Source organism: Periophthalmus magnuspinnatus, chromosome 5 (assembly GCF_009829125.3).
Source record: "Periophthalmus magnuspinnatus isolate fPerMag1 chromosome 5, fPerMag1.2.pri, whole genome shotgun sequence".
Classification (NCBI taxonomy): domain Eukaryota; kingdom Metazoa; phylum Chordata; class Actinopteri; order Gobiiformes; family Gobiidae; genus Periophthalmus; species Periophthalmus magnuspinnatus.
Window position 1 is genome coordinate 6,977,105 of NC_047130.1, and position 10,535 is coordinate 6,987,639.

Genomic DNA, 10,535 nt, shown 5'->3' on the forward strand with positions numbered 1-10,535 from the left:
ATTCGTACACAAGGTAATTCAAAGTGTTTTACAGAATACGAAAGGCATTAAAATCATAATACAAGTCAAAATAATCATCATAAAATTGACATTAAAGGAGAAAAGTGCAGAATAAAAACCTTTCAGTCATATGTGCAGCTAAACAAAACCGTTTTTGTACTCTCTGTTCAGTTTGTCATTTATTTTTTGTTCATCAAAAAGAAAAGTTCATCACACATATACTAACAATGGAACATGCATAAAAAGATAAAACACTATGTAAATCTATAACATAAACATAAAGGTCTAATGAATAAGAATAATTCAATAAGTCTGCTAAATGGACTCTGTAATTCATAAGATCATTAGGTTACATGTCAAAAACTCATTGCAGACAGTCACAAATCAGAAACATGACTTTTGACAGTAAGAAAGAAAACTATTGTGATAAAAACATTGTGATGAATGATACTCATAGAGAGATGGGGACTTATAAAGCAGGCCTTAAGATTAGCCTAATAAACACATAGCCTGGGGTGGAAAGTAACTAATTACAAATACTTACTTACTTTACAGTAATTGGGTTGATTTTGGAGGTAATTGTACTTTTTTGACTAGATTTTTAAACTTGTACCTGTAATTGAGTACAGATTTTCAGTACTGTTTCCATCACTGCACATAGCCCACTACTTTATTGTACTGACTGCAAGGTAATTAATAGACTACATCTCTAATGCCGTTACTTCTGCCAGTTAGAATGTGCTTACTCAATCTGAAATAAGAAAGTTCCATTTAAAACAGCTGTGGTCCGAGTGCTGTTGGCCAGGCAGGTGTCTGTGCTCCATCCATTTCTGAGGCCAGCTGGTTACCACTAGCAACTCTATGACTGGCCCCGCCAATAACAGCATTGCAATCTGGGCATTTGCGGCTCTCCATGGCTCCTCCACAATCGGATATAAGATACACGTGACCATTGGGACATTTGAACCAGTGGCCGGGCATTTGCATGGCTGACACAATCATCTTCCTCTCTTCATCACTGATCCCTAAACCGGTGTAAGGGGTCTTCCTTTTCAGCTCCTCTATTATTGGTTTGGCCCTTGCTTCATCATCTTCAGTGAACGGACCACATTTTTCCAGAACTTTTCGTAGAGTTTGTTCCTCTATTTGAATGTTTCCCATTTGTCCTCTGAGTTGCGCCATATTGGAGTGAGCATTTAGTTCAGCCAAGAGCGTGAGTCTCCGTAGTTCCCTGTCCAGGTCGTACACCTGCTGTTCTGAAAATTTTTGCTGTGGATTTTTGAGCCAGCCCAAAAACTCTTCAATCCTTTCATTAAATGCTGTAGCTACAGAGGAAGACATTTTTTGTCTTTCAATCACCTTGGCAACATGTGTATAGAAATCCATTTTGTTCTCAATGACCCACAGGTCGACTGCTGATAGATGGGGTCTTTGCAGTTCATTTTCTATCCTGCTGAATTCATAAGACAGTATTGCCTTGTGCTTGTTTTCTTGCCAGAGTTTCATTAAGGTTAGTGTTTGTAATTCAGTATCTTCCTGATTTCCTGCAATCTTCTGCTTCACCAGCTCTATCTCAGCCAGACAGCGGTTTATGTGAGAGCCATAACGAAGATTCTTTCGTATTGGTGTGCGACACTTGGGACACTCTTTGAGTTTGATTGCCACTTCTTCCTGGTTTTCTTGCTGTCTCTCATCCATTTCCATGTATTGGTCCATTGCTCTGCGTTCGATGACGTGTCCACAGTCTTGTAGCTGAATAAAGCGGGCGTCTGGGTCATCTTCAAAGCCAAAGAAGATCTCGGTGACTTCTTCACGATGACAGATACGACACTTGTCTGGACATTTCTCTCCACACAGGCCGATGCATGGGTGCCCACAGGCCAGGGTCTGATAACATGGTTCATCACATGGAGGGCGGTCACAGGGCTCGTGGCAGAGCTTGGTGCAGGTTTGGTGTGGGCACTGCCAGGCACAGGGCTCCACACAGGGATGACAGGGCTGGCCACATTGCCTGGGGCAGTGACTGTGGACACAGCGATTCTCACATGGACGAGCACAAGGAGGGCAGTTTGTGCAATGAGCCTGGCACTTGTGAGAGCAAACCAGAAGACGCTCACACTTCTGGGAACAGCCGGAGTGGTAGCGCCCCTGGTGGCAACGGCTGCATTTACCACGACATGAATGGCCACATTTCAACTCCTGCTCACATGGAGCTGTGCAGAATGGCTCCTTTTGCATTGTTTTGTAAAAACAAAAATCCTTCTGGCTGTGGCCACATTGCAAATCATATCTAATCTTTACATGGCATCTAGAGGTGCACGGTTCCCCACAAACTCTATCGCATGGATGTCCACACTCCAGTGTTTTCTGACAGGGTTCTTGGCACACAAAGCTGTTAGGATCCTTGTGGCAAGGAACCATCTGTTTGTGTTGGCATTGAGGGATGGTCTTCTCCACCAGCACTTTACAATCGCTACATGTCTGATAGCACAGTAGAAGGCAGCGATGTCCTAAATCACAAACAATCTTCTGGCATTTCTTCAAACACTGATACTCCTTGTGCTCTGGGTCATAAGGATGACACACTTTAGCACACACATGGCCGCAGTTCAAGCGGTACTCACAGGGCTGGGTGCAGCCTCCTTCAGGGGCCTGTTCAAAGTCTGTGGCACTAGAAGCTTTGACATGTCGAGAGGGGTGATTCTGACAGCAGAGGGTCAGAGCTGTGCCCATCTGATCCTTCTCCCTTAAAGTGTGGAAGATGTTGCTCCATAGTTTGACTTGGCCGAGCATCTCACTGTTCCCTATGCAGTAGAGGCCTTTCTTTGCACGCGACAGAGCCACACACACTCGATTAGGGATGTTCAAAAAACCCACCTTGCGCTGCATGTTGCTCCGGACCAAAGACAACAGCACAATATCATTTTCCTCTCCTTGATATTTGTCTACCACATGCACTTTGACCCCTGAGAACTGACTAGCTGGCATGAGTTTACGCAGGCAGAACAGCTGGCCTGTGTAAGTGGTGAGGATGGTAATCTGCTCTGGTTTGTACTCCTGAAGAAGGAGGTACCGACACAGAGCAACAACAAATTGGGCTTCATGTCTGTTCTCATGACTTTTTCCATCTTTGATTTCTTCTTCAAGATATTTGTGCTCCACAAAGAACAGGTTAGTGTTCAGACCCTGTAAAAAATGGAGAAACGTGTTAGTGTAAATGCCTAATTGAATATTAACTGTCACACGTTCTGGAAAATTCACTAGAAAGCTATAACAGAGACTGGTCACATACCTTGATGTTTTCGTAGTGTAACACTGAGGGATGGTTCTCCAGCTCTGAGTAAATGTGCGGGGTCAGCAGACGGGCAATGTCTGGCCTCATGCGATGCTGTAAGACAGGGAATATTCTTTAATTAGACATCAAAATCACAACGAAAATAGTATATATAATAGGATTGGCACACTAATACTATAACAATACCTGATAATTGAGTCTGACGTAGGGAAGTTTCATGTTCACTAGTCTCTCAAACATTGACATTTCCAAGTTGAAGTTCTTTGCCAGTTCATACACAGTGGCACTTGGACGTAACTGCAAGAAATATTTTGAAGATTAAAACTGCAAGTAGAGATAAAGGTCCCTCACACATTTGGCAGTTCATTGCACCATTTCCTCCAGAAACATTTATGAACAATTGCCCCTTAGTAACCCCTCCAAAAATACAACTTCTATTTCCATTAGGGACATCAGTCATGATGTACACCCTCAGCCCTCCAGCAAGATGTGCCAGGTGTGGCCAGGCTCAAACCATCCGGAGCTGTGACAATTTTATGTATATGTATGTAGATAAAACTATATGAAACCTAACCTGCTGATGGTCTCCAATGAGGATGAGATGTTGACAGGCGCTGCTCAAAGTGGTGATGGTGTGAGCCTCCAGAACCTCTGCTGCTTCCTCCACGATCACCAGAGATGGACGCACTTGCTGCAGAGTGTGACGAAACTTGGCTGCACCTGTCGTTGTCATGCCGATCACCTGCACAGTTTTACGTAAGTTGACTTGCATTTAGTCAGAGTACTGCATTTCCTAGTGGAAGTTGTCTAGGATATTTTAAACAATACTCATACTTTACCGTTGCCTCTTTAAGAATACGGCAGTCCTGTTGTCGTTTGACATCAGCCAATCTGTCCACTGAATTTTGATACTCTTGTTCTAAATCCAAGGTTTTGGTGCGCAGGTCTATTCTATAGCGGGAAAGCCACAAACTGCAACAAAGTAATACATGGATGAAGAACAAATACCATACCAGTCATTTCAACAAGACTAGAGCTGTTTGAGGGCTGGAACTGTTTCTGGAAACAATCATCACTTGCAGATGTCAATACACTTATTTTATGAACTTTAATGGCTATTTTTGGCTCACCGATAAAGCCTCCATTTGTCAGGTACACTCAGCGTCCAGATATTAGTAATGAGGCGCTCTTCTGTCTCAGTCATGGTTGAACTTTTCTGCAACTCATGTTTGATTTTTTTTTTCATCCTTTTCTTTTGGTCTCGTTGGAACTGTCACACAACAAGTAATAATTACTTCATCATGTTCTATGTTTGATCACAGATGAGCATTGATCATAGGTCCAGTGAGACCTAGCTCTTTTAGACTAGGTCTCATTGGTACCCTGGAAAAGCTCCTAGAAATTATCGTGTTGGGAACAGACAATTTAGAAGCAGGCTTACAATGAATGAATAAATAAATAAATATAAATACATAAATAAATACACATGCATACACTCTATGTATAGAACAATGGTGAGTGATGTCATAGACACAGATACTTGAAAGGACCACAGGTGAGATTATAACATTTGGTAGCAGTTTGGGTATCATTTTGACTCTTGTCCATGAAAAACAAAGGCCTAAATCAATCATCCATGTCAGATATATTTTATGTAAGGTATCTCAGCATAAAATATGTTGGGTTTTTTTTCAAATTTCAGACATGGAGAACGTGTTTAAAGGAAATTAATTCCCCAGCTCCCCCTTATGGTGATGTGGAAAAGTGCATAGAAATATGTACAGGTGTTAATGCCGTACCTCCCAAATGTCATCACTCATTCCAGGATTTGCCTCAGGATTAGCATGTGTCTCCGGTTCATCCAGAGACATGGCCAGCATCATGCTCTCCACTTCTCTTATGGTCTGCTGTGTGTCCCCTTTTTTGTGCCGGTCTCTCCCATCTCTGGGATAAATGAAGTCATCGATAATACGCTCAGCTGCCATCATATCTGCCTCCTCTTCAATATCAATGAGGGCATCTTCTGGCTCCTCCAATGCAGCTTCAGCCTCCATATCTGAAACAAGCCAGTTTATCTTATCTATCCCCATGGAGACAAGCAGGTAACACCACAAGCCCTAGTTACGGGTCAGTTCTGTGGAAAGGTGACTCTGCTTACAGTGAAATTGTACATATTATGAAGAGCTAATATCAACACTGTTTGATCTGCTTTGTTTCTAGTTTTACTTCAAAATCAGTTCTTACCATTGACCATTGGTATATTCAATATATGCCCATGTGAGAGACCACCAAGACCCAGCCACTCCATGATCAGGTTTAATTTCCTGCCAGGCATCCTTTGAAATCCTCCCTGATTCTACAAAAAAGGACAATAAAAATGCTGAAAAATTTAAACTAGCAAAAAAAAAGATCTCATATTTAATTTCCTTTTCAGACATACATAAATCATTTGTAGACTGTCCCAGTGCTTCTCTTTGATGTATCGTTGCAGGACATTCTCTCGTAGGACTCCTTTGACAGTACATTCCAGTTGCATACTTTGAACTTGCAGCTCACGCTCAGCCTCACAAAGCTCTCTAAAAATCTGTCAAATAGTTCAATTAAAATGAAAATGTGAAATAGTGCTTTACATAACTGAAGTACAGTCTTGCATTTGTACAGTATGAATGAAGTGATGTCACCACAAAAAACTCACTGTGTTATAAGCAGCTGACAGGTAGTTGGGGCCATTGCGTTTGAACTTTTCTTTGTGAGCCAATTCTCTCAGATTGAAGCGCTTCAGGATCTCACTGTTGCTGCGGCCTCCAACTCTCACTATTCCATCAAGAAGAAATTTATGGATACCTGAGAAGTAAATGACTACATTAATGGCCAATAAAAGATAAAGTTAAATGCAACCAGGGCAAATATATGGCAATGCTACAGCTGAATAAGTTGTACTAGTTTTAGTTATTACTCATTTATTATTGAGTCAAGCTTAGCAAATTGCGGTTAATATTATGATGCTATGCTATGGGTATATTTGTTACCTTCAAGAAACTGATCCAAAGCATGGTTAGTGTAACACACAACCAGAACAGGAGTATTAACCCTCCAAAGGGTTTGATTGGTCAGCAGAGCCTGAGCAATCTTAAGCCCAACATAGGTTTTTCCTATAAAATAAAATAAATAATAATAAATAAGTAATGGGGATGTATTTCAATAGCTGTATCACATATTTGCCTTACCGGTCCCTGGGGGCCCCTGTATTATGGCTAGCTCTTTAGTGAGGGCCAACTGAAAGGCTTTGAACTGAGACTCGTCCAGCCCCAGCTGCTCCATTGTGGGCCAGGCCTCTGTATCTAGGCAGTGAAATGGCCTGACTTTGGTCTTGAAGTCCGGATGAGCCACAGCCGACAGGTCATAAGTGTCACCTCTGTAGAGATAAGCTGGACGTTCCACATCTGGGCTGCAGTCTACAAGGTACCTAATTTAAAAGTACAACAAATTTTAAAAATACATTTTGATTATCTGTTGATTTTGTATTTCAGTGAGAACTGGAAAATTATAAAGAGAGTCACCCTGGACTCATTCCTTTTTTATGACTTTCTTGCTTGCTTTTGCTTTGTGCATACCATTTTTATAATAAACACCTTGCATGAGAGACTGCTGTGTTCTTGCAGATACTACACGGAAACCTCCCAAGTTAGATAAAAGACATGACCTTGACAAACCCAAGCAGCACTCTGGTGCCAGCCCACACACTCAGTACAAGACACATACTGTATTTGTACCTCTGAAAGGGCAGCTCATCCTCCTCCTGCTCTTGGAGGCCCTCCAAAACATAGCGATAAGCTTCAAAGTAAGCAGTGGTCTCTACCATCAAGAATACTTGGTTTTGCTGAAACAAAAGATGACTTCAGCTTGACATGTTTTTTTTTTGTTTTTAGTTTGTTTATCATAACATTGTCTCACCTGAATCCTGGCCAACCTATGTCTGCTTTCTTCTGTAAAAGTGATCTGAACTCTTCCTTCTTGGAGCTCTTTCGGGTCTCGATCTGACACAGTTGCAAAGAGGAAGCTCTCAAAGTTATCACATGACAAACAGACCAAAGAACCAAAGATCAGCCTCTTTGAATTCTGCCAGCGCACAAACTGTAAGGTGAAAATATGAAATTGAGAAATCAAACATTTACAAATATTTTGAACGTGCTTCTGGAGATTTAGAATTTAGAGGCTAACCTTGAGTGGCTTCACATTAAACTGGACGACATATGCTAGACCATTGATGGTGCATTTAGGGGCTATCACTTTTGTGTCATGATATATTCTGATGTCATCCAGTCGCTTTCCCTTTACTTGATTGCCAGGGTTATCCATTTGTCCAAGGTTCATTTGGGTCCAGAGCAGCTCCTGGATCCCTACTCTGAGCGGCCGCACAAAGTCCTCCCTGAGCAGTCGAAAGTGTGTGTCCAGATACAGGTGGGTGTTTGGGTAGCGTTGGGAGGTGAGGTTGGGTCTGAGATAGGGTCTTTCCTCGTGTCGAAGCTCCTCTGGCGTCGGGTAGATTGGAATAGTCCTGAAGTCTTGCTGGTCTTCCCCTAAACAACATCACATTCATTTGTGTTGAGATTTGGGTATGGAGAAGTCAAAATATGAATTTAGATAATGGTTACCTGGGATGTCACCACCAGCGGGCAGAAGCGCATAATTGTCCTTGTCTGAGCGTAAGGTGCCCTCTCTGGACCTTGTTTGAAGATGTCTGACCAGTTCTTGAAGCTGCTCCATATTCTCCTCTATCTGAGCTGGTACGTCCACTCCTGAAGTCCTCAAGCTGTTGATGGCCGTTGGCAGGAGAGTGAGAAGCAGACTCACAGGTTCAACCGAGCTGGCAGGGAAGTTGCTAAGTACCTAGTATAGTATAAAAATACACTGAATTAGGGCATGCATATTTTAATACAAAAGTGCACTATGTAAGTTTTCTGGGGTTTTTTTTCTCTGTTTTCTGCCACATGCTTGTCTCCAGGAACTTAGTAGGTGATGAACTTTAACCATGTTGCTTAACCACATTTACATTTTTAAGTAATCATAAATGTATTGCCTTCTCTACCTGTGTGAGGATGGCCAGGATGTTCTCCAGGTGCTGTGGATATTTCTCTCTGCGGTCAGTGTCAGACTCAGACCCTACACCTGCCAGGTAGTGTGGCAGGACAGTGCGCAGAAAGCTTGAGTTTTTGATGATCCCGGCCAGGTGCTGCAGAGTGACCCTGTCTACGCGGGATTTGAAGGCTTTACTCAACACCAGACACAGCAGCTCCACCAGGTCCTTCCCCATCGTAAACTCACTAAGTAGAGGTTTTAGACCAGGGTGGGAGGAGACGCGGACGGCCACTTCAGATGGCTCTTTTGAAGAAAGTTCCTCAAGCATTCTAAAGCCAAGCCTGCTTCCTTTAGGAGTATCTGAATTGGGTGCATTTCTCCTTTTTTCCTTTGTATTTTCTGTCATCTCTGGTCTACTTCCTCTTCTCCCCTCACTATAACCTCCCCTTCTGTTTCCATTCTCTTGCCCATGACTTCTCCATCCTTCATTTCTATGTGCACCTAACTCACCAGCCCCTCTCTCTCCACCAGCTATACTGTGACTCCTGCTTCCGCCTCTCCCTCTCCCCCCTCTGCCTCTGTCTCTTTGCCACGCCTCTTGGTTCCTCTCAGCTCCAGGAGTCCCGTGCCCTCCTCCTCTCCCAGTGCCCCTCCCACCTTGCCCTCCTGCACCTGCTTTAGCTCCTCTCTCAAACCCATGCTTCGGTTTGCTTCCAGTTTCACGTTGACAAGAATTGGCACGGTTTGATGGTGCTCTTCCTCTTGCCCCTCCACGTCCCCTACCTGCTGATCCACTAGCATTCTCAGTCCGTCCAGTGCCTGTAAGACACAAAAATAAAACAACATTAACATTAAATCAGACTACTTGATATTAATAACAACAACAACAACAACAGTAATGTAAGCTTTGTGAGTCACCATGTTTAGCTCCACTGTCTCCTCTTGGGCATCCTGTTTTTTTATCCATCACATCACCTCATGTAAACCTATAAAATAAATAACATAGTATATCAGACAGTAATGCTTAATAATGTTTAACTGTTAAAGGCCCATATAACGCTATGGTCTGATCTGTGTCATAATGTTTCCTCATCAAAAACATGCCTGGACTTGTGTTCTGTTTCATTCACCCATGTTTAAACACGGAAACTCTACATATGTGGACTGAATTCTTCTCTCAAACCAAAAATACTCTGTTCCACCTTGTGATGTCATGTGGTAATATAGGAATCGCTCCATACACCTTCACTAGAATCATTCGGAAGCCCTGGAACTGGAACTGCCAGTTTCTACTAAACAGTAGGTAAAAGTTAGCTGTTAACTTGAAAACTACCACTACATGACATCACAAGGTGGAGCAGAGAATTTTAAGCTTTGGAGATGTAGATAGACTCATAATAAAAGCTTACTTAAACATGCGTGAATGAAACAAAACACAACTCCAGGTTTGTTTTTGAGGAGGCAACAATATTATAACATGCGTAAAAGCTCACAAGAGTCAGTTTTGCGTAATATAGGTCTTTTGAACAGCTTTTCAACAACAACATTTTGGTTTACAGAATGTGATGATGTCATACTCCCAGATGGAGGTATTAATTACATTGAAACATCCAAAAAGTAAATGCAAAAATGTTACACCTGATCATTTCTATTATTGACTAAACCCAAGAACTCACTGTATTACAACTGTATTAACAACACTCATTTGAACTGCCTCCATGTGTATTAAATATTATTGGCCTACAGAATGTTGTGCTGTTCACCTGAAACCTGCTCTAGGATGACCTCTAGTGGATTCACATAGCACCCACAACGTCTAGTTTCATTTTATCTGAAGACTTTCCCAATTCTATGTAGTAATCTGTTTATTTTTGAATCTGTAATCTGTTTAATTTACAGACCAACGTTATAAATGGTAAGACCCATTGTAATCATCCTTATAAACCAATGAAATTAGGACTGATCGCCGATTTAGACATTTATTTTCAAATAGGTCGACTACCCGTACACTAAAAATGTTAATACAGTTGAAAAGACAAATCATTTTCAAATAATCATAATGGCCCTTACCTCCCCGGCTCCAGTGTCAGAGTGGACCGATGTCTTTCAGATATGAAAGACAAATGCGTCAGCCAACTGATGGCGGAGCGCTTTTAAGAGG

The 10,535-nt window shown here is 42.1% G+C and overlaps 1 protein-coding gene across 1 annotated transcript; it reads right to left on the minus strand.

The window, feature by feature from the left end:
- Positions 1-596: 596 nt before the first annotated feature.
- On the minus strand, positions 597-10,507 carry znfx1 (zinc finger, NFX1-type containing 1). The gene is made up of 19 exons (XM_033966810.2): positions 10,445-10,507; positions 9,293-9,360; positions 8,385-9,193; positions 7,951-8,185; positions 7,517-7,875; positions 7,250-7,429; positions 7,069-7,175; positions 6,523-6,761; positions 6,325-6,447; positions 5,991-6,139; positions 5,736-5,879; positions 5,540-5,651; positions 5,095-5,351; positions 4,426-4,565; positions 4,135-4,267; positions 3,870-4,037; positions 3,482-3,592; positions 3,293-3,388; positions 597-3,186 (listed from the first exon to the last, which is right to left on the minus strand). The coding sequence occupies exons 2-19, from the start codon at positions 9,339-9,341 to the stop codon at positions 772-774; spliced, it is 5,826 nt and encodes a 1,941-aa protein (XP_033822701.1). The 5' UTR covers positions 9,342-9,360; positions 10,445-10,507; the 3' UTR covers positions 597-771.
- Positions 10,508-10,535: the final 28 nt, after the last annotated feature.